The sequence below is a fragment of the Octopus bimaculoides genome, chromosome 2 (genome assembly GCF_046866305.1).
Source record: "Octopus bimaculoides isolate indiv1 chromosome 2, ASM4686630v1, whole genome shotgun sequence".
Taxonomy (NCBI): domain Eukaryota; kingdom Metazoa; phylum Mollusca; class Cephalopoda; order Octopoda; family Octopodidae; genus Octopus; species Octopus bimaculoides.
This window is the reverse complement of record NC_142929.1, coordinates 130,350,086-130,376,499: the sequence shown is the minus strand read 5'-3', so window position 1 is coordinate 130,376,499 and position 26,414 is coordinate 130,350,086. Positions and strand designations below refer to the sequence as shown.

The 26,414-nt window shown below is 30.5% G+C and overlaps 1 protein-coding gene across 1 annotated transcript in view; it reads left to right on the top strand.

The window, feature by feature from the left end:
• The window catches only part of LOC106877301 (uncharacterized), a 449,889-nt gene that overhangs the window by 120,607 nt on the left and 302,868 nt on the right, over window positions 1-26,414 (top strand). The window contains exons 79-81 of the mRNA XM_089338059.1: window positions 2,264-6,445; window positions 12,017-12,154; window positions 15,928-16,062. Coding sequence (XP_089194185.1) covers window positions 2,264-6,445; window positions 12,017-12,154; window positions 15,928-16,062 — 4,455 coding nt within the window. The remainder of the gene's footprint in view (window positions 1-2,263; window positions 6,446-12,016; window positions 12,155-15,927; window positions 16,063-26,414) is intronic.

Here is a 26,414-nt window from a genome sequence, read left to right as displayed (position 1 = left end):
TTTGTGTATAATGACTAATAATAATAGTGGTAATAAAACAGAACATAGCAATGATCATATTGATATAAGTGATAAGTTTCTTCAAACAGTATACTGTATATGTACTAGATATCTTATACCTGCCCCACAAATTATATTTAGAAACACGAAGTACCAAAGTGTGTGTATACACACATGTACTTACATATATGCACATGTATACATACATATTTACGCGTGTGTGTGTGTGTGTGTGTGTATATATATATATATATATATATATATAAACATATTTGCATGTATATATTATATTATATATGCATACACACACATAACAGAACAACTTCATTTTCTTAGAGATAAAGCTTTATATATTCATGTCTTTGGAAATGACATTATAGTACAAATATGTTACAATTCAGAAAATAATGCCTTTTCTATATACAACAAAACTGCCTTGTAGAAAATATTGTATGTTAATAATTGCTATAGCAGTACCAAGTGACTACAAGGTCATTAAAAAAAAGAGTTGAGAAATTCAGACTTTCACTTATCTATCAGATTAAAATCACTCTAGTATACAAGAAATGTGGTTGTCATTTTAGTTATAATAAATTCAATTGGAATATATGAATATATGCTACAAATCACTTCACTAAATATTGCAAGGCATCTTGTCCAATGAGGTTAAACTTCTTGAGAATAATGAAGTTAAACTTCTTTGAAACTTTCCAATCCAAAAAGATCATGTTCTAGAGCATAACAGATCAGATATCTTGGTGTTTGAGAAAAGGAAACAAACTTGCTACACAATTGATGTGGCATGTCCATTAGATAAATAAATAAAAATAAAAATAAATCAACAAGGTAGTTATGTGCCCAGGTCTGAAGAGAGAGATAAGCAAATTGTGGGGCTGCAGAAAAGTGGGGTTGTACCAATTGTCACTAGAGCTTTAGTAATGAAAGGAAGAGGCTCAAGGAGTAGACAGAAAAGATTGAATTGCAGAAGCACAAAGAATACGTGCCACTGGCCTGCTTGTTAGGAGCAGCGAAGATCATTCAAAAGTTCTTGAATGACTGAGGTCACAGGTAGTGACTTGTTATCTAAGAATAGACCCGTCTAAATTCCATAGGAGGGAGATACAAAATAATAATAATAATAATAATAATAATAATGCTTATAATTTTGGCATAATGATAGTAATTCTGACAAGAGGGGATTAGTTGATACCATCAACCCAAGTTTTTAACTGGTACTTTATTTTACTTATCTCAGAGGAAATGAAGTGTTTGCTACCCTCCATGTTATTTGACCTCAGAATATAAAGAACTGGAACAAATACTGCAAAGTACTTTTTATGACTCTCTAAGGATTTGGCCAGCTTACTCATCATTTCTTGAGTAGTAGTAGTAGTAGTAGTAATAATAATAATAATAATAATAATAATAATAATAATAATAATAATAATAATAATAATAATAATAATAATAATAATAATAATAATAATGATGATGATGAGAGCAGTAGCTGGAAATGTTTTATTTTGAAGAATTGCTCAAAATAAAATCAGTCTATTAATTATATTTTGAAAATGTTAATTGAATTTAAATATTTGTTGCTAATTAATCATTACTTTTGAAGTGTTGACTTTTAAGCTATAAATTATGAGTTTTTTTTTGTGTATTTGAAACTTTAAACAAATTTATGCTTATTTATTTATTTTATAAAGCAGTATATTTTTCAAATTACAACAAAATCTTATTAAACTTTAAATAATATTTATTTAATATAAAAAAGTAATTGATTAGTTATTTTTTCAGCTATTTCAACAATTTTATTGATAAAATTCTTGTTTCAGGTATAAAATAAATCTCAAGATATAATGCTATTTTAGAAGAAGTTTTAAAAATGTGTTGTTTAAAAGTGATCATTTAATTAATATATATTACAAACTTTTGGCATGTCAAATGTGTGAATAGAATATAAAACCATAGTAAGGCCAAATTTTTGATAATAGTTGAAATGTTTATTTTAGGTATTTGATAAACAAAAAATAATAGTAATCTCAATTAAATTTTGCTTTAAAATTAATTGAGTGGAAAATCAATTTTGTATGATTTTTAAATGGTTTTGTTTATAACAGATTTTTAAAAATGTTATTCAAAAATATTTGTTAAAGAAAGGTTACTATTATTATTATTATTATTATTAATTTATGTGGAACCTGGAATTTGCTTTTAGAATCTTTAAGTGAAAGTTCATCTTGAATGATATTTCTTTCAGCTGCTTCTGGTCCTTCTTCTGATGTTGAAATTGAAGAAGAGCAAAAGGAAGTCACTAAAACATTTGTGGAAGAGATTTCAATAGATGCAAAACCAGTAATGGAACAAGTTAATATTGAAATAATTGATAAAACATATGGAATTCAGAAAGGTGAAAGCTTTGAAAGTGAAGAAACATTTGAAGAATGCATTGAAGGTCAGGCAGTTTCTGATGATAGTGGTGAAGATCATTTTGAAGAATGCTATCAAGATGATTATGTGGAATCAGAAATTGTACCTGATGTAAGAAAAGAAGAGCACATTGAAAGAGAAACAATAGTTCAAAAAGTAGGCATCCAGATTCAACCAGCAGAAGTTTCAAATTTCAAAACAGAAGTTGTATTGTCACCAGAAGTTAAAAAGGAAGAAATCAAATTTACTGTATCTCCTGAACAAGTATTCAAAGAAGAAGTTAAAATAGCTACTGAACCAAGCAATTTTGTGGACACAATAACTATAAATGTTGATGCTCAGAAAGAAATTGTCAAAGAAATTGTAAAAACTGAGATGACCAAAGATGTAGCTGTGGAATCCAGTTTTAAGAATGTTCTTATGTTAGAGCCTACTAACATTTTAGTGGATGTGGATGAGCCCGATACAATACCATCAGAAACAATGCAAATTCACTTTGTTCAGGAATCAAAAGAAACTGTTAGTGAAGAAAAATCATTAAGGTTTTCTACAGATTTTGAAAATATACAGCCAGAAACATCTGAGAATTTAGCCATAAACAAAGCAGAAATCACAGCCAAATCTGAAGTTTGTATCAATGAAATTTCAGATCATTTGACAATGGAAAAAAGTGAAAATGTCATTGCAGAAGCATCTCCAGTAGAAATGATCGTTGAAAATATAGAATCTGATATAAGAGTTATTCAATCAGTAGAAAAACCAGTGCAGAATGTTGAACTAATACCAGAGGTAATTGCTGCTGAAAATGCTGATGCAGTTTATCAGGAACCTACACCAGTTGAACCTACACCTGAAGTGATTGAATCTAAAGGTGTAGAACAACATGTGATTACCGAAAAACATATTCAAAATGTTGCAGTCTTACCTGAAGATTTGCCAGTGGAAAATGTTGATATTTTCCCTCGGGAACCATCACCTGTTGAGACTACACCTGAAGTGATTGAATCTAAGGGTGTAGAACAACATGTGATTACCGAAAAACATATTCAAAATGTTGCAGTCTTACCTGAAGATTTGCCAGTGGAAAATGTCTATATTTTCCCTCGGGAACCATCACCTGTTGAGACTACACCTGAAGTGATTGAATCTAAGGGTGTAGAGCAGCATGTGGTTACTGAAAAACATGTTCAAAATGTTGCAGTGTTACCTGAAGTTCTACCTGCTGAAAATGTTGATATTTTCCCTCGGGAACCATCACCTGTTGAAACTACACCTGAAGTTATTGAATCTAAGGGTGTAGAACAACATATGGTGACAGAAAAACATGTTCAAAATGTTGCAGTGTTGCCTGAAGTTCTTCCAGCTGAAAATGTCTATATTTTCCCTCGGGAACCATCACCTGTTGAAACTACACCTGAAGTCATTGAATCTAAAGGTGTAGAGAAACATATGGTGACAGAAAAACATGTTCAAAATGTTGCAGTTTTACCTGAAGATTTACCGACTGAAAATGTTGATATTTTCCCTCGGGAACCATCACCTGTTGAAACTACATCTGAAGTCATTGAATCTAAAGGTGTAGAACAACATATGGTCACAGAAAAACATGTCCAAAATGTCACAGTCTTACCTGAAGATTTGGCACCTGAAAATGTTGAAGCTTTCCCTCGGGAACCATCTCCAGTTGAAGTACAGTCTGAACTTATTGAATCAGGATCTAAAGATACCCATGAATTATCAGAGAAGCTTGAAATTAATGTTGAAGGTTCTTCAGAAGATACTATTCTTGACCTATTAGTTGTTGTGCCCAGAGAAGAATCTCCAGTTGGTACAACATTTGATTATGACACCACTGAAACAACAAAAGAACAAGTTTTAATTGTGCAAAAAGAAATTAAGGTTGATGAATTGCCAGATACTACAGTTATTGAATCCTCTCATGATGTCATCAAAGAAGTATGTGCTGTAGAACCTGTAGCTGAAATTGTTCCATCATCTGCTTCTCAGAAGCCTTTCATTACTCAAGGATCCATCTGTGCTGAGGAAATTCCACAAGAGACTGAGATTGATAAATTGATAATTATTCCTAGAGAAATCCCTACTTCAGCAGAAATTCAGATTGCTGAAATTACTGATATGGTGATACCAACTGTATCAGAAGAAATTAATGTATATGAGGACAAACCTGTAGAAGTTGAGGAAGAATCATTTGAAGATGCAGCTGAACCATCTGATGAAGAAAAGGAAAGCCTTGAAGATTTCAAAGAATGCATAGACATTACTGTGGAACCAGAAATATCAGCTGTGAAGAAAGAGATTATTGAGACTACTAGAGACAAAACTTCAAAAGTTATGGTTCAAATCAAACCAAAAGAAGAGAAGGCGGAGAAAACAATTTCTGTAACAAATCTTGTTCAGCATGAAGTTACTTTAGCTGAGCATGTACCTGTTGTTATGCAAGTTGAGGAGAAATATAAAGTAGACAAAACTATTCCTGTTACAAGTCCTAAAAAGAGTGGTATAAAAATAAATGTTTCTGAAAATATTCAGAAGGACATATCAATCTCAGAAGCATCTTTGTTCAAAGAATCTGTAAATGTGGTAACCAAACCACAGTTAGAAGAGATTCACATGGAAATTGTTCCTGAAAAGAAGGTTGATGTTAAAGAGACTGTAGAAATTGTCCGGAAAGTTACAGAAGAAAGAATTCCCGAGAGAAAGGAAGAACCAGTTGATAAAATTGCTGTATTTAAAGAAGCTGTGGAAATCTCACCCAAACCAGGTTTTCAGGAAGTTCATATGACAATTGTTCCTGAGAAGAAGGTTGAAGTCAAGGAAACTGTAAAAGTTGTCCATAAAGTTAAAGAGGAAATTACGCCCAAGAAAAAGGAAGAACCAGTGGATGAAACTGCAGTATTTAAAGAGGGTCTTGTAATTGCCCCCAAACCAACATTTGAGGAAGTTCACATGACTATTGTTCCAGAGAAGAAGGTTGATGTCAATGAGACAATACATATTGTTCAGAAAGTTACTGAACAAATTACACCTGAGAGAAGGGAAGAACCAGTGGATGAAACTGCAATATTTAAAGAAGGTCTAGAAATTACTCCCAAACCAAAGTTTGAGGAAGTTCACATGACTATCGTTCCAGAGAAGAAGGTTGATGTCAATGAGACAATACATATTGTCCAGAAAGTTACTGAACAAATTACACCTGAGAGAAGGGAAGAACCAGTGGATGAAACTGCAATATTTAAAGAAGGTCTAGAAATTACTCCCAAACCAAAGTTTGAGGAAGTTCACATGACTATCGTTCCAGAGAAGAAGGTTGATGTCAATGAGACAATACATATTGTCCAGAAAGTTACTGAACAAATTACACCTGAGAGAAGGGAAGAACCAGTGGATGAAACTGCAATATTTAAAGAAGGTCTAGAAATTACTCCCAAACCAAAGTTTGAGGAAGTTCACATGACTATCGTTTCTAAGGAAAAAGACATTCCTGTTGAAAGAAAACCAGAGATGCATATTGAAGTTAGAACAGTTCCTGAACAACTAAATGTAACACAAAAAGAAACATATTCCATAGAAACAATTGCTTCACATCCTAAAGAACCTGAATTTGAAAAAGAAATCAGGATAATTAAAAAGGATTCCACTAGTGAAATTGTAAAACAGAAATCTGAGTATATTCAAAAGACCATTGATATATCAGAGATTCATAAAAAATCTACTAAACTGGAAGTTATTAAAGAATTCCATGATATTAGTGTCCGTGAAAAAGATACATTTATTCTTGAGATAATATTCGAAGCACATCCTGCTCCATCAATTACATGGTATTTTGAAGATGTAGTTATCGAATCTACTGAAGAATTTTTAATTGTGATTGAAGAAAACAGAACTATGATTGTTGTTAAACAAGCTATATTAGAAGATGAAGGAGAATATAAAGTGAGGATTGAAAATGATGCTGGTTCATATGTATCTACTGCCTACGTTACAGTATTACGTAAGTAAAAATAAAACAAAATTGCTATGTGAAATCATCGGCTTTTTAACCAGCACAAACCACTACATCTTATATGAATGCAAACAAAAGCACTACAGTCCCACATTTCTTTACCGTGCTTTGCTTTTTCTTGTTTCTTGCTTGAATGTTTTAAGGCTTCCTACATTAAAATGATCAAAATTAATAATAAAATTGAATTACAACTTTCTATTTATTAGTCAAAACTATTTTCCTGACTTGTTTCTAACAATTCAAAGAATTTCATACATCAACTTACATTGGAATATAACTAAATATTTATTTATAAAATTTATTATTGATCTTTTATTAAAAACATTTTTTAAAAATAAATTTTTATATGTTTTAGACTGAAATCAAACAATTTAACCTTGTTGCTTTTTCGTTTTGTGGCTTGCTTTACTCATCTCATATTGTATTAATTGTTATTTTTAATGCCTTCTATGTGATATGCACATTTTTCATTGAACTGATATTTCCCTTTCAGAAATCTAACAAACAAACTGAGGCTGCCCTAAAGATGTCAAAAGTTAAATTAAATAATCTTTTCGTCTTCATAAATTAATGTTGTAACATTTTCAATTTTAAAAGCAGGTATCAAAGAATAAACCTATTTACATCTAAACCAAAAGAAAAAGTTGATAGAAAAATAAAATAAATATTATCTGCAGTTGTAAGATATCAAACAGCAGTAACTGAAAGCTTTAAATTTCATGTATATAAAAAAGAATTGACTGCTAACATTTTAAAACTGTTTTTGTAATATTCTTGGAAATTAAAAATATAAATATTAGCTTACATTCGTCAAAAGACTGTAGAAAATAACAATATTTTGAATATTTTTAAAGCTGCAAGTGATAAACTTTTGGGGAAAAATATTGGTTGTTGGAAATAAATCTAAAATGAAAGGAGATAATATACTTTTCTACTCTAGGCACAAGGCCCGAAATTTTTTTTGTGGTGGGCAGTCGATTAGATCGACTCTAGTACACAACTGGTGCTTAATTTATTGACCCCGAAAGAATGAAAGGCAAAGTCGACCTTGGTGGAATTTGAACTCAGAACGTAAAGACAGATGAAATACCGCTAAGCATTTCGCCCTGTGTGCTAACATTTCTGTCATCTCGCCAAAAGGAGATAATATAGTTTCAGTAACAAATAACACAAAAAGAAAGTTTGCAAAATTATTGTTTAAGTAGAAAATTGAAGCAGATCTCAATTAATATTGAATATGATATAAAACATTTAGGTTTGTCTTTTAGGAATTTCAACCATGTTTCGTGGTCTGCTACCACAACAGCTCCTTTATAGGATCCAGTTAGCTCAAGACATCATCAGGAGGAACCACGTTCTGTTTCGGCCCCTACTCCTCTACTATTTTGACGTGGCGAGATAGTCTATTTAGTACTTCATAGATTAGGTTAATTTATCTAATTATGAGATAACTAAATATATATTTTAAAAATCTCATTATTTTGACATTTTGTCACTTTCAAATAATATTCAGAAAGTAAATTCTAAGTGATAAATAAATCTTGATAAAAATAATTTTGATTATGAGAGAATGAAAATTTTAAAAATCAAATATAAATAAGAATATCATAAATTGCAATTTTGAACATTATTTTGGCTATTTGTAATCCTTTGAATTTACATCAAGATGTATAAAACCATACTTGTATAACATTGTATAATCTATTCCAAAATACCAGTTCATGCCTGAATTTATGTAGTTACACCTGGCCACCCACAAACTGTAATAATGTAATAAAATTTAAATAATAGAAGTGCAACAATAGTTCCAAATTTATTCTATTGCAAGAGTGAACTACTTTGAGCATTCATGTTACTTTCATCAGCAACTCAGATGGTTTGCAGTGATTCTTGTCACCTTTTAAATTAAAAATTCTTCAAACCATTTCAGTTGTTAAATAATAAATCATGTGATTACACAACAGCAATTACCTTATTTCCATTAAAATCTTTTGGAACATATTAAAAATAAAATATGCAAGTCATTGTTAATTGTTAAATATATGTCATTAGACTTGGTAGGATTATCTTTATGCAAATGTGATGGAATTGTTGAAGATCACTATAATTTAAAGTAGCTAAATAATTTATTTATCAAAAGCCTTTTACTAATTCTAGTTATATAATTTAAGTTCTGTCACTAATAAATTCTATTTTGTTTAAAACTTTAAAAATAACTTTAATTATTTGTTTTAGTTTTGGAATTGGCATAATATTTCTATGAAATAATTTTACATCTCAAGAAAAGCTATGTGTCATGTTCCTGGTCTTTAATTGGTTATCATAGTTAATGATTTACTATTATATTTCCACTATAATAGAATTTAAGTACCTTTATGTTAATCTTGCAATAAGTTTGATATCCAACTTTAATTTGATGAAATGTTGCAACTCTCTCTGTTAATTCTTGCAGTTCACAGATTGAATCTTTTTGTATAAATTAAGTTTTATGCTTTAATAATTTCTAGAGGGAAAAAGTATTTTAATATTTAAAAAGATATGCATATCACTTTCGTTATCATTGTTACTTTTCAGCTTTTGCCTTTGAACATTTTGTACATGCGCTGTTGCTTATGTGTTAATTTGTAATTCCTCTGCGCACAAATTAATGCTTTCTAATATATTTTTGTGTTATTTTTCAATGCTAATGATCAACTCTTTTTCACAATATATAGCAACTAAAAATACTCAAAAAGTTTTGTGAGAATTTTATAGTATATTGTTTCATTTTCTCATTTAAAACATTTTTTACTAAATTAGGATCTAATTAAATAAATAGTTTTTACAATTTCAGAATACTTTTTAAAGTAGTATTAAAATAATAATATTTTCATTCCATTTATCTTTGTGAGACTAATAAACAAGAAAATCATTATCCAATATTTTCCTTGACTATCAAAATTTGTACATCTTTTTTTTAGATTCTAAGCAGTGCATACTATAATAACTAGTGAAGATAGTTTTAGATCACAATGGGTTATAGGGGGACAATTTGAACACTTAAATTCTATGTAGTGTCTCTAGGTAAAATCCTACTTAAAGGAAGATCTTAATTAAGATGCAAATATGGCTGGAACTGGAAAGATTTGCTTTGCAGTCACATGGGTTTGATCCTACTGTGTGTTGCTTTGGATCCTACTGTGTGTTGCTATATATATATATAGTTGAAATTTATAGAAAAATAAATGATGAAGACAGGTGTATGGACAACGAGCAAGTGTATTAGTTTGACATTGAAAATGAAAAAATCTTCTATGTTTCAAGCCTACGCTCTTCAACAGAAAAGAATAAGAGAAAATAAACATAGAGAGAATGAAAAAACTTGTAGATTTCGTGTTACTGTCTGTCTTCACATTGCCCTGATGTGGGCAATGGTGACATCGATTTATGTCCAACAACTTAGTGCTTCAATGTGTGTGGACCAGTGGAACAAAGTATGTTAGCTGAAAGCAATAAAAAGTTGGAGTCAGAAATGGTATCTGTCTATTAAATACTGCCTCTATAAGTCCCATGTCACTCATGTCAGCATAGAAAAACAAGCATAAAAATAATGATGACTTCAGATTATGAAGCACTCATCAATTTTATAGTATTGTTGTTACTCTAGCAATGGATCTTTATCAGGTTTTAGTACATGTTTACAATTAATTGGATTAAGTCATTGTATTTTAAATATCTGAGTTACAACTCCATCTTGGTCTTTATCAGATTGACCAACACCTGACTGATTATTTGGTGACTCGCTTGAAGTTAAATAGTATCCTCCTCCAAATGGTGCATACATACATGTATATATATCATCATCATCGTTTAACGTCCGCTTTCCATGCTAGCATGGGTTGGACGATTTGACTGAGGACTGGTGAAACCGGATGGCAACACCAGGCTCCAGTCTTATTTGGCAGAGTTTCTACAGCTGGATGCCCTTCCTAACGCCAACCACTCAGAGAGTGTAGTGGGTGCTTTTAAGTGTCACCTGCACGAAAACGGCCACGCTCGAAATGGTGTCTTTTATGTGCCACCCGCACAAGCCAGTCCAGGGGCACTGGCAACGATCTCGCTCGAAAATCCTACAGGAGCCAGTCAGGCGGTACTGGCAACGGCCACGCTCAAAATGGTGCATCTCATGTGCCACCCGCACAAGAACCAGTCCAGGGGCACTGGCAACGATCTTACTTGGCTTGCCGGGTCTTCTCACGCACAGCACATTTCCAAAGGTCTCGGTCAGTAGTCATCGCCTCGGTGAGGCCTAATGTACGAAGGTCTTGCCTCACCACCTCATATATATATATATATATATATATATATATATATATATATATATATATATATATATATATATATATGTATGTGTATGTATGTATATAGGTTTGAATGAACAAACCAGAAAAGTAGAAGTCAGTACATAAATATATAGATACTTTTATTGTTTGTAATTAGTAGAAAGTTACAAAAGTAATTCAAGGAGTGAGTTTTGTGCATTCACGAACCTCTAGGCCCTTGAGTTACATACACAAGCATGTATATAAGCAATTATTTTATGATTTATTAAAAACTAAATTATTACAGCGTTTTATATTTCGCTTTACTTCTGTAATCAAAGAAGTATTTCTTCAGAATGTGTAATTCTCTGTGAGCATGTGTGCACATGCACGCATCTGTATGTATGTTTTTGTGTATGTGCGTGTGTGCATGTATGTGTGCATGAATGCATGTGCGTATGTGTGTGTGAGATGTTAACAAAATAGGATTATAGACCTGTTTAAAAATATTATTTCAATTTTCTTTTATAAACCTAATTAACAATTATGGATTTTACCAGGATCTGCCTTGATTGGAAAGCAAAAGAATTTATGCTAATTATAATATTGTCTAACAGACAAATTTATGTATAAATAAACTTTCTTTGCCAAAATCACCTTTCAAAATTATAATTAGTCAGCCAAAAATAAAATTCATACCAATATATTATTTAATATAGAAAATATTTTACATTAAGAAAATTATTTAACATGCTCTTAAAATTTTGCTATGTAAAATATTTTGGCAAAGAAAGTTGTAAAATGAAATCTAACATTTATATGTCATTGTTCTGTAAATGTTAAATGCTTTAGTCTACATTTAGTTTTATTAATAAGTTTAATTTCTATTGATATCATTAGTAATACATATCTAATGTACTGATATTTTCGTTCTAGATTCTGATGTGTTTTGAACTTCACTGTCTCGAAATTTTCTTTTGAGAGATATAATTACAATGAAGATGATCATTGTATTAATAAAATTAGATAATGAACAATTAATATTGCTTTCATATTTTTAATTATAAATATATTTATTTTATAAATGTTTATTAGTCTTAGAAAATAACATAAATATTTTATTTATATTTTATTCAATTTATCCATTTAGTGTTTTGTGATTTTTTTTTCATTACTTCTGTAGTCTTATTTTAGTTACAAAACTGTATCTTTGTTCAGTAACAATTATCTTCAAGTGTTTATCCAATTCTAATTTCAGCATTATCAATTAGTGATACTGAATTTGAAACCCAGCGAGCAGTTGTAAGTGAACAGGAGAAGATGGAAATTAAGCAAGAGTTCCACAAGTTTGAGATTAACATTGATGTTAGTAGCCGTGGAGCACCTCCAAAACCAGGTAATGTAACAAAATTAAAACTAAAATATATTTTTCTCTTTCAAAATTGAAGAATTTATATAAAAATTACAATACTACAAGAACTCCAAAAGCTCTCTAATAGTTTGGAGGATTATTAATCATGCATTTTGATTTCTAAACTAAAAAAAAAATGTTTTATTTTCAATCATAGTATAATGAAAATCTAGGAAGAATTACTTTTAATGATATATATGTATGTATATATTACTCTGTATATAACTGCCCAGTATGCAAGGCTTTATATATTAAATATACCTTGTTAACTGTTTGAATTAACATTATGATATTATATAACATATAATAGAAAAGCTGAAAATTATTGCTGAAGTAATACACCAGTTATGACCATATTATGGTGACAACTCACTTACTATGACCATGTTATGATAACACTCCAATTATGACCAACATAACTATTCTTTTGAATGATTGTCTTGTCATCATTATTTTAACATCCACTTTTCACAAGGGAAACCGATTGTGGGTCAGACACAGTTGGTTTCACACACAATTGGTTTCACTTCTTGAAAGGAAATATTGCCCAAAATGTTTAGTGCAAGTCTTGGTATTTGGGACTCTGTAGGGACGACAAGAGATAGGTGTGTGTATCAAGTGGGCTTAGGTAAATGTACTGTATCATTGTGTGTACTTGTGACATTGAGAACTGCTATTTCCCATTGGAATAGTGAAATATATGTTTCATTGTTTTATCATAATAAACTCCAAGCAAATCAAGGCTGTGACACAGGCTTGACTCATGATTATGAAAATTTCCTTCACCTCATATATCTATGATTTCTGAATGTAATTGATATATTTGAGAAGGACAAGTTCTACTAAACTAATTTCTATTGCTCTTACACAATGCACCCAGAACTTGCTCCTATACTCACCAAACCACTTAATCTCAATTTCTACTGGGGGAAAGAACTGTACCAGGCTTCAGTTCCAAAATATGGCAATCCCTCTAACCAGGCAACTATTACCCAATTTCTTTCACTTTTATCTTTTCTAAAGTAATGGAGACAGTTATTAAAAATAACTTCTTCACCTTGAATATTTCTGTCTCCTTAGTGATCATCAGTTTGTTTCTGCAAAACCAGATCTCTCGAAGACCTACTTTTCTATGTCTCTTACTAGGGGATCTTCACTTTAGGGAGGTTTGACAGAAAGTAATGTTTTTGCTTTAGACATCAGCAAAGTCATTGACCATGTCTGATTTGTGAATCTCCTGTGAAAACGTTATCCATCTCTTATATCTTGAATCAGTAGCTTCCTGTCAGACTGTATCATAGCTATCCTGCCTCACCTTTGGTGTTCCTCAGGGTTTGTTTCTATCACTCTCTTTCTATTATTCTCTTTCTAATTATTATTTCTCTTTCTACTATTCCTCAATGACTTACCACCACATCCAACAATGCTCATTTTCAGGGCCAGATTAAGACCCATAAAGGCCCTAAGCACTCAAAAGATTTTGGTGCCTCCATATATAATTCTAAATGTAAACAATAATAAACCATAACATAAATTTTTATTTTTCAAAATGAAACAAAACTAACAGTAAGATGGGAAATAATATTTATACTTCCACTTTATTTATATTTTTTCCTCTTATCTTTTATAATTCCAAAATCTTTGATCAGATTCTCAAAATTAATCTTGCGTAAAACATCTGCTTCTATACTTTGCAGAGATAAGGCATCCCAAATATTATTTTAGCAAGTTTAAAGTGATTTCTTTTGTGCCATAAACCATTTACCATTTCTGTGGTGCTCCCACTTCCCTTGATGCCCTAAGCACATGCTTATTTTGCTTAATGGTTAATTCAGCACTGCTCATTTTATGCAGCTGACTTAAACCTTCTTCCTTTCTAATATGTCACATGACTGCTGACTCTCCAGCAATCACACCAAAACATATATTTTTAAGTAGAACGTTTTCACTTGAGTGTGTGTGTGTCAGCATACATGTATAAGCATGTATGCATGGACGTAATATGGTTAAATGATTAAGAACTCTGCTTCAAAATCATGAGGTCCTAGGTTCAACTCTTTTGTCTAACATTTTGGGTAAGTGTCTTTCATCATAACCCAAGCCCAACTGAAGCCCTTGTGAGTGAAATTGGGTAGACAGACTTGTGTGGAAGCCTAAAGGATAGGGTGTATTTGTTATTTAAAGGTTCAACCTTGTAAGCTATTGTGTCACGGTGATTCTGTTTGTGGATTGCATTAAGAATATTCAGGATTGTGGCTTACTCAACAATTTATAGTAGCTTTGTTGATTGAACAATTGAATACTTTTTGTTAAAACTGATGGAAAGGTGCTACTTTGGCTAACTACTGAAGGGATTTTGAAAGAAGGAATAATATAATATAATACATTACATATACCAGTTTGGGATAGATGAAGGACTTAAATGTCTTGCATAATATATATTATTTATATTAAAGTGTTAACCACTAATTCCATAATGGTGCCTGTATGATCCTATTCAGAGTTGAGGATCAAGGCATAAGAAGCCAAGCCACTCATGTGCGCACGCACGCACGCACGTGCACACACACATGCACACACACACACACACACACACACACACACACACACACAAACACACACACACACACACACACACACACACACACACACACACACACACACACACACATACACAAAATGTAGATGTGTTCTATATATGTAGGACATCATAAATTTTTTAGAGACAAAATCTTATATATATATCATCAGTTAACATCCACTTTTCCATGCTTGTATGACAGATGGAATTTGTTGAGGCAAATTTACTATGGCAAGATACCCTTTCTGTTGCCAATCTTCACTGTTTCCAGGCAAGATGTTATTTTCCCATAGCTTGACAAGTTTTACACAGAAGACTGGAAACTGATTATGCCCATTTAAAACATCATGTGGTGTTTAGACAAGTATATGCATAACACATCATGCACACACATATACACAAATATTTATACATAGATAAGTTTTGGCCAGCATTGGCCCAGGCTATGTCTAACCTTGAAAAATTTAAAGATGTTTCATATCAGTCATTCTTTTGGAACCATAGCCCATTCAGTTAGAGAGTTATTGTTTGCAGAGATATATCCAAGAGTTGGTGGTTTATCTGGAATTCATTGGCAATATTTGTCCAGGAACTGTTTAAATATTAGGGGATGCTTTTCTTTTCTTATGTGTTTTGGGATGATGTTAAAGAGAGCAGGGCCCACTGAGGTGAAATAATTCTGTCTTAGTGTTGTGATGTGACATGAGCATGACTTTTGTAGAGAACGAATAACATGGGGACCAAGCCTTGGGTGAATTTTAAAATGGATGCTAACATCATTTGGGCAGTGTTGTTGGAATATTTTCCACATCATACAAATGATAAAGCACTCATTGTGATGTTGGAAGGAATTAAAATGGAGTTTCTCAGGATGATCAAACATATATATATATATATATATATATATATATATGCACACACACACACATGCATGACAGGCTTCTTTTCCATTTCCATTTACAAGGCTTTGATGGGCCCAAGGTTATAGCAGAAGACACTTGTCCTAAGTGCTGCACAATGAGACTGAATTCAAGTATACAAGATTGGGGAAGCAAGCTTCTTAATCACACAGTCATACCTGTGCCTAAAACAAATATATAGTTTTAGGTTTTTTAACACTATTTTTCACAAAATAATTTCTTTGCATTTTTTTTTTTTGCTTTTCTTTCCTTTACAGAACCACTCCCCGTGGCAGAAGTGAAGCCATTGCTTGAAAGAACTGAAACAACTACAATAATCACGGAACAGAAAGTAGAAACAGTAACTGAGTCAACAACCAAGAAAGAAACAACTGAAGCAGCTCCATCAGAAGGTGGGGAACCCACAAATGTTGGGGATGCCAGCATGCAGACCTTCCTCTTGGCCATGATTATGGTTATGATGTTCATACGATTCATGGCGTGGCTCTTAAGTTTTGGTTGCTGTTTTTGGTGCTGTTTTTTCTGTTGTCTATGGCAGTCATAATGAAAGTGCAAAGAAACTCTCAAAGTCTACTGGTTACATGCTGTGCTGATTGCCGCCTAAACTCCCAAAATGATATGCATGGAATAATGTTAAAATATAATTGGGCTAACAATATTTTTATTTTTATTTGCAATTTTTTATTTTTTTTTATTTTCAAAATAGATTGTGAGCAGTTATCACCCCAGTCAGTAAAATAATTACTAGGTAGAAAACAAATTTTAAACAAATGAGGATATTGTGGAAGGGTGGTGTGTGTGTGTGTGTGTGTGTGCGTGTGTGTGTGTGTGTGTGTGTGTGTGTGCATGTGTGTTTGTGTGGGTGTGTATATGTGTGTATATATTTATGTGTGTATATGTATATATATAAACTATATATATATTATATATAATATTTATATACAATATATAGTATATATATGTACGTGTAATACATATAGGCATATATATACACATGTGTAAATATGTGTGTATATATATATATATATATATATATATATATATATATATATATACACATAATTACAAGTTATCTCATACATATTACAAACAGGCATACCATATATGTGAGTGTGTGTATATATATATATATATATATATATGTATACACACACACACAAACACATATATCTGCATACATATGCATGTGCATAATCACATATATACAATATATATATATATATATGTATATATATATATATATAATATGTTGTGTATAATATCAGGGCATATATTAGTGTGATGTTTTGCTTAAAATATATTTTATGTTTAAATCATTTTATTAAATATATATTTCAGTGACTGCCTAAAGTTAAAATTCAGCTTTTACATAAATTACATTTACATTGTTTGCAACAAATGCATTAGACCCTCTATCTTTCGGACACTGATGGCTACTTTGCTTCAGTTGAAAACAATGATAGTTTATTAACCCTGACATTAAATCTATCTCCAAAAGATTTGGTTAATTGATGATTCCTATTACTAAGTTACAAGGATTTTCGGAAGTAGTCAGAAGTTTAACACATACATTATCAATGGGATTGCCTTTATATTTAATATTTCTTTTCTTAAGAAAACATTCTTACACTTATTCTAAATCTTATTTTCCTTGTCTATATTTTTTGTTTGGGGAAAAAAAAAAAAGGAAGCTTCTTATTTTTATTTGCATTACTTATTCTTTGCCTATATTTATCAGAGGTTACAGGCTGGCCTGGTAATTGTGCATATAACCATAGTGGTACTTTTACCTTATTGTTGGACTTATTATTCAAATGCTGATGTAAAGTTTAATATTATATATTACAACTTTGTAGTATTTTAGATTATGCTTAAATTTAATTTTTTTTTTTATCAAAATTTCTGTTTATTATATTTTATTTTAAAATTATTTCTTTCAAGAAACACAGTAAATATTTAATGTTACTGTTTTTAAATGTAGCAAATGCTAATTGTAATAATTGTTTTTTTTTTTTATTTTTGCTTACATCAGTCAAATGAAATGTATTTTTTAATTAAACTACTGGGGTTATAACTGAGGTAATTAAAAGCAGGTGATCTGATTACAATGACAGTAAAACATAACATAATGAAATTTTTGATTCTTAGTTTCATTCTGTCTTAATTGGTGCTCTGTATGTAAGTCAGATTTTGTAAATATAATCAGAAACATGCAGTAGCAATTGTACAGTTCGTTAGAGAAAATTGGAATAAATGAATTGGATTTATAACTTCTGCTTTTTTTCTGTATTGAAGTAATTGAGTGGTGCAGTAACCAATGATTGGAAGGCAAAGGGCATGGTTTTCTTGAAGCAGTAGAATATGCTAGTTTAAAAGCTTTTTTTGTTAATATTTTTTTTCTTGAATGTTGCTTATTAAAACCAAACTGCAATATTAGTTTCCTTAAACTTTTTTGCACTTAGTTTTTCTGAAGTAATTATGTCAATTTGTTGAGTTTATCAAATATATTTCAGACATCACTTTATTATTCTGTTCTCTATTAAGCAATGAACAGGAAAAAACAAAGGATATTCAAAAACAAATGTATTTTTCTGATTGTTAGTGTTATGTTCAATTCAACAGTATTATAACCATAATATAACCATAGCACTCTAATGATCGATTCAATAACTCTAATAGCTTATAGGAAATTATAATAATAACAATTCTTCTCTTGTGCAATATATATGTATATATATAAGAAACTTTAATAAAGGAAGGATTGCCTCTTTAATTTTTAGCTGCCTTTCAAATATAGGGTTAATTTTAAGAAACAAGTTAATTTTTGATCAATATTTTTCATAGTTTCAAATATGACCTGGCATGTCATTATTGGATTACACTGTCATTCTTTAGTTCACCTGCTTTTTAATTTACTTTGCATGCATGAGCACTTAAAAATGTCCATTGTGTGTTTTCATCTCCCTATAGTCCTCTTAATCATATTGATTACATATATAATTGCATGTGATTAGTGCATGCATTTTTGTAAACACTAGAATTTAGTCCTGTACCTGCTTCTATTGTTTTGATAATTCCTACTGTTGACTATGCTTTGTGTTTATTATAAGTATCTACTATACAAAGTTATAATCACATTTATTTTTATTTGTGGCTGAAAATGATGTAATATTTCTTTCTTCAGCCCAGCTTTCAGTGATTGTCACTTTGCCTTTTGTATTCTTCATATTGTGAATTTGTCTCTGTTAACTATTCAGGATAATATCAATATCTTTTTAAAAGAAAACAAGTTGCTTAAATAGACTTGATTTCTATTGATAGTTTATCAAGAAATGTGACAAATGTGACATGAGCATACTATAGTTATTTCATAAATGAAGGAAAACATACAATTACTCATAGATTTATAACAAAAGAAAACTATTTCAGTGCTTCCTTTCAAGTAGAAAGAAGTCTATTTGATGTATTTATAACCCTACTTCTAAAACCGTTCAGGTAAAAATGTTTTTTACTTCTCTATATATTTAACATATTTTACGGCTATTTCATTACCTTTTTCTTACACTTTCCTATTTCTTATGAGATGAGTTGTTCTGTATCAGCTGTTGTTTTTGTATATTTGTCAATGTCAGTGTACTTCTAAAGTCATATTGTGTTCTTTCACCTACTATCAACACTCTATGCATGTCTATGTATAGATTTCTTTTTAGTTTAACATTACCATAAACTAATGATCATTATCATTCGATTAGTATTTATGTATTTAATATCTTACATCATGTTAATTAATAATAGTTTTGCAAATTAACATGGCACACACTAATTTAACATGACATTCACTTCTGTAGATTTTATATTAGCAATGTATATCTCTCATAGTAGTGCTTTATGTTTGCACAATTGCTGGCTGTTTGCACTGCATTGCATTTGCTTGACAATTCACCTGAGAAAATCGCCTGCTTGCCTTTGTAGATATGTAGAATTATGGCAATCTTCTATTTAATTACTTATAGCAATTATTATAATTATTAGTCTCATTGTATCTTCACATATCCTAATTTCTTTCTCTGTATGTTTTAGATATCAATTTTATCCTCAAAAATGGAAATAACTTTTAAATATTTGAAGATTAGTTACAGTATATCTCAGGATACTCCTGAGAGTAAACATTTTTTATTTTCCCCTACTTTCTTTTCAAAAACAAACTACTTTATCCAATCTTCCTTTTCTCTTTCTGCTTATTTTGCCTTCAACTTTATTGTTAAAGAATCAATCGACAAAAGAGGCTAATGAAATAAGTATCAGACTTAAATAGAATAAGTAGTAAGGTCAATTTGTTCAACTAAACCCTTCAAGGAAGTGCTCCAGCATGACTGAAATCCTGTGAAACAAGTAAAAATTAAAAGAAATAATTTCCAATGCATTTTTCCTCTGCCACATTAGACCTATCTCTTCTGGGAACAAATCTTCAATCTCTTTGTAAATGCCAGATCCTTAATCCCTATTTAAATGCCAGAGTTTATCCAAAGATTATTCCTTTTGGAATTGCTGAGTTGGTATAACATTCGATTACCAGCTTTATGAGTAATTTACATGACATCTCGGAGAAAAGTACAGATATTCTGACCACACTATGGTCTTTGTCTCAAACATTTGCAAATTTATGAGATATTAATAAAACTATAAATTTGGAAAATATTTTTAATTATGGGAGTAATTATAGTTTGTCACTTCCTTCCCATAGCAGCCATTAGTAAATCTACCAGCAGCATTGGACTTATTAAACCATTGCTTTCAATATTGTAGCATTCGGTATTACTAGACCTTTTGACTGAATAAAGTAATGTATATGTGTTGGCCAAGACTTTTCTCATATGAGTATTATCTAGATTTCAGTTGCTGGATTGGATGTGAAGCATTCTTGTTGCTTCTGATATTATGAGAGTGCTTTGTTTCCTCTCCTCATTGCACCAGACTGTCATTTCCATTATTGTTAGTTTTTCCTGGTGATCAGAGCTCCTTGCATAATTTTGCAAATCACATCCACAGAACTTTCCTTATTCTATCTGTTCCATTCCTTTCCCACTACTGATATCTGCAAATATCCCATTTGTCTATTAATGAGATCCTTTTTATTTTCCAAATGAGACCTGACTACTTTTCAACGAAACAAAATGCAAGGACTAGTAATTGTTAGTGATTGCAAGCACAAGTAATTGTCCCAACTTTGAGATCTTATAATTTAAAGTATCTCAATCAAGATGCTTATCCAGAAAAATATCTTGCATTAAAGATATTTCCATCATATCAAGAAAACTCGAATTTTTACAGTGGGTAGGTTGATAAATTTTATAACCTTGAACAAATTTTCATTCTCTGCAGAAAAGAAAACCCTCTTTGATCTATTAGCCCTCCTTCTTAATATCCATCACATTGAACCTTTTCACAATCCAATGAAATAGCAACCAAATCTTCTTTCAGTCATACTTGACTGTCTTAGAAAAAGAAGACATTAAATAATATCCTTCATTATAAGTCTGCTCAATCAGGACCGAGAAGGAGTTAAACCTTATAAAACTCCAGTTCATGGCATAACATTTTGTAACGTCGCCACTACTCTGCTAATTTTAGTGATACTAAAAGGAACATACTGCTATGAGAATAGACATATTTCAAAGATTTTATTTTGTATACACAAATTGTTTATTTTATCTACAATATATTGAAATTTCAGTAATTTATCTACAATCTCTTGACATTCCAATATAATAAATAGAGAATTGTTATATGAAAACAATTGAAGACTTTAGTTTTAATACCAACAAAAGAGGAAAGGAAACAAAACACTGCAAAAAAAAAAAAATTAATATTAATACTTCCTATTTTAAACATAAGTCTATAAAATGGAATTTACATTAACTCACCTCAAATATAGTTGACTGCCATATATTAACATTAATGTTATAGATATTGCTATGCCACTTTAATTATTTTTTTTCTTTCTCAATATTGCCTTCATAAAATGTGAAATGGTCTGATTTGAAAAGAAAAAAAAAAGAAAGAAAAAAAAAGAATGACAAGAATTGTAGTTAGAGAAGCTGCACTTCTTTAAAGAATGAAATGGAAAACCAAAACAGTTTTGTATTGAATAATTGTTGTCATCTATAGATTCTTCAGATATTTTAAACTTACTTAAAGGTATGTTTAAATATATCAAGATACTTTTACATAACAGGTCATTCCATTGTGTGTGATTGTATGTGTGTGTATGTATATGTGTATCTGTTTATATATCTATAAGTATGTATATATGTATGTGTATGTGTATACATGCATAAATGGGAATTATGTATGTGAATATGAGTGTGTGTATGTGTATGTATTTATAAATATGTATGTACAGATAGTTCAAAAAATTATGCTACCAAGTCATACTGCATTGGAAGTTTTACAACTTGTATTCAAGAAAAAAACATGTTTGCATTGTGTGTGTTTGTGTAAAAACCAGCCTACCCCACTATGATAACATATATATATATATATATATATATATATATATATATATATACACACACACACACACACATACATACTCACATATATGCAAACACATACGTATATACATGCAGGGGCAGTGTCATGAATTTTCACTAGAAATATCATTCAAGATGAATTTTCTTCATTCATTGAAATTTTCTTCTTCTTAAGGGAAGCTAATCATGTACCTCATGGCATATGCTACCAAATATGAATGATAAGGGGAGATAATATCAAGGATTCACTGCACTTGACATGCCATAAAGGAAAGTAGTGTTTGATTACTTTCTTGAGACAAGTGGATAACTGTGGACACATGTTATTGAAGCAGCAACATATGACCATATTTGTCCACTTGTCTCCAGAATAAATGCTGTTTTTTTCTTGAGTGTCATATCATTTCTGGAGATTTCTTTATTATTTCCCCTTGTCAATCAAAATTGTTTCATTTGTCACCAGGTGTTTGTTAAACTTCCCTTGTTTTTAGAGAAGGTGAACACACACACACACACATTTATATCTCTTATTAAAACAAGATTATTATTTCTCAGATTATATATATGTGTGTATGTGTGATTGTGTCTGTGAATGACTTGAATTGTCTTCCCGTCTACCATTGTTTCTAAGTCAGACAAAACTCATCACCTTTAGAGCAAAAGAGAATAAATAACTAACCTATAAGTTCATTCACCTGTTTTGAGGATATGAAATGAACAGTGTATGACAAAGGGAAGGAGAAAAAGTAGAAGAATAAGGTAGAAAAAGATGAACCAGGAAGATGGAAGAGGAAGTGGGTGAGAATAACACCATTAGTTGCAAGTTTGTTGAACAAGTAGCTGATTCGTGGTGACTTAATCTGCTGAAGAGAGCTGCCAGAAGCCTCACAGATCAATCATACAATCTTATAGGCTATATTGCATATATATATATATATATATATATATATATATATATATATATATATATACATACACACACACAAATGCTGGGAATTTCAAAACTTGGACGTCTTTCATCTTTCTAACGGTTTTGCTTGACTATGACGGATCAGGATATATGCAGCAACAACAAAGCTTGTCTCAAGTCAATGAGGAAAACTTATATGTGGGTGCACAGCCTGTTAGATATAATAGCCAAGTTTTCTTTAGATTATAACACCATATTTAACTAGAGAAAGAAAATGTAATTTCATACATGCCAGCAGACAAGATTACATACATACATACATACATGTGCACATGTTAAACAATAATGACAATGATGATGAGGATGATGATATATATAGTATCAATCAGTTTTGTAAATTGAGGAAAGTGCCTTTGCAGGAAGATGCAAAACAACTTCTGAATGGCTTATTATATTAGCTGATGGAACACTACCCAGGGGTGGGGAATATTTTTACTAGTTTCTGTCATGTTTTCTGTGAGAGTGTGGAAGATTACTTTATTTTGCTCCAATAAAAGAAATGTATGTGATGACCTGTTTATTTGATATTATTTAGGTTATAGACAGCTATGCTATTTTTACTTTTTAAAAATGGTTATTCTTTACACAACTGTTTTAGGTTTCAATTGAATGAATGATATTTTGTTTCTCAACATGAAAAATACAAAAAAGAAAGAAAAAAAAAACGGAATGGAAAATGACATGTTTTTAGATGTGAATGCTTAGTTATATATATATATATATATATATATATATATATATATATATATATATATATATATATATATATATATATATATATATATATATGTATACACACATATATATATATATTGATTACAGTTCTTTAAAATCACCACATTTAATTTTATTTATTTCTGATTGAACAATCTATCAATTTTAATGATTCAATTAAAATAATCTCTACGCTTTGATTTATGATACAAAAGAATTATGAAATAAAAAAAAAAAGAATATGATCTATGATCCGAGGCTATTTCTTATCGATATTTAGATGCATTAAATTTACAGAAATTTATTTTATATTAAAATGAACGATAAAATCTTTTGAGCTGCCTTAGTTCTAACACAAACAAGCATTGTATGGACCTTAAACTGCACATGTTGTCTACACTACAAGAATATTATGTGGAATTTTCGCAATGTCTCCTTTTATTGACATTGTGTGATAGTTGTGTCACTGTGATACAAGTAATGTCCTTCATTTGCAATCTTCCATGAAGATGTTTGACCTTAGAGAAATATTACCTTGTTTGGGAAAAAGTTAAGGGTTAACAGCAGGAAGGGCTGTAGAAATTCTTCCCCAGCAAATACCATCTGACCCATGCAAGAATGGAAAAATGGACATCAAAATAATGATGATGATGTAAAATTTTTCATATGAAATATTTTTATATCACTATTGCTCTCCTTTCTGCAACAGCTATTCTGTAGAATCGATCACATTTACTTTACCTAGATATGATAATACTTGTGAAGTATTGCACTTTTTCCAAACATGCAATGAAATATTCTTCTGTTTGTATATATTATTTGTAATTGTTTTTGGATATATATAGAAAAATGTTCATCTCTAAATGTGTGGATCATACATTTCTCGTAGACATTATTTATTTATTTATTTATGTGCTACTTCTTGAGCTGTTTGGAAGTTTAAGTGTCATTTGAAAGAATAAGTAGCTTTCCTTTAGAAGAAAATAATTTTATCTTTACGGATCCAGAATTTTAATTGATTAAGCTTAAAGATTCATCTTTTTTAAACATTATGTTAAAATGAATATGTTGCTATTATTCTTGTATTGAAAATAATTCACACTATATGAAACGTAAATGTTTCATCATTATCTAAGTATACTTGTAAGCATCTGTATACTTTAAATATATACATCTAATTTACATTTTCTATTAAAACATGCACAAAGCATGGAGTTAAGCTAGTTACTGGATAAAATAGCAAAAATAATCAATGACTATAAAATTTATATCATGATTATGAAATAAGTTAAAAGAATATTAGTTAGTTATTAAGTATATCAGCCAAATATTCTTAAATTTTTAGATAAACTAAGGTTATAAATATTGACTAAATTCCCTATCAAAATAATTGTACATTTTATTTGAAAACTATTAGAATCAAATGCTGTTTATAAGCATAATGTAAATTACTGTATAATGTGGTGGTTTTAAGAATTGTTTTTGTAACTGGAGAAAATTTCTATGGATGAAATTGCTGAAATATAGCTAAAAAACAACGTAAGGTAGGTAAACTGCATATGGTATGATTTACAGAATGTAAGTAAATTAAACACAAATTTTATCAATGTAATAAACAAATTAACACATTTCTTCCTCATTTTCCTCTAAGATTTCAAAACATAAAACGGAATATACTAAATCTTTCCCTTACTAGTATTTTACTAAAATTACTTACAGTTCATTTAATTCATATGACTCAACTCACAACATTTCAGTGCTGAATCAATTTCATTTAAGAATTACAAAATTGCAGCAGATCACAACAGCTGGGGTTTGCTGATATTGTGTAATTGTTTTAAAATATCATTCTCATTTATATTTATCTTCATTTATCATTGATTTCATTGTTATCCATCATAATCACCTCTTTCATTATGTTTTAATCATGGACATATAGTACTGGTGAAAGAACACAAACCACTAAATTCTCAGTTGGTTGTTCAGTACACCATCTCATTCCTATATATATACACACACATACACATGCACTTAAACATACACACAAACTTATAAGTCTCTGTTGATTCACCAGAAGTGATAAATAACAGGACTCAGTACTAATGCAGAGTATTCTTTAATACCATTTAATTGAAAGTACTCAGAGTAGCTTGTTTCTAATCATCAGCTGGTAAACCAAGCCTGCTTTCCTTTTAAAATAGCCACTCTGAATATTGCTTGAAATATGAAATGAGAGTTTGAAGAAAATGCTTATCCTTATGTTTTGTTTAAAAACCTTTGTGAATGACATGTGCAAAAATAGCAGCTTAGGGCTTATGCTTTTGATTTCAATTCTAATTCTCATGGTTTGCCATGATGGTGAAATGTTCAATGGAACTCATAATGTAAATTTGTGTTTATGAGTGTTTGTCTTAATTTATTCTACTTTTGTTCTGTATTCCATAACTAGTAATGCTACTAAATGTAGCAGTTACTTAAACACTATATTGGAAGCAGACTAGAATATAATAATCTATATGGTATTCTA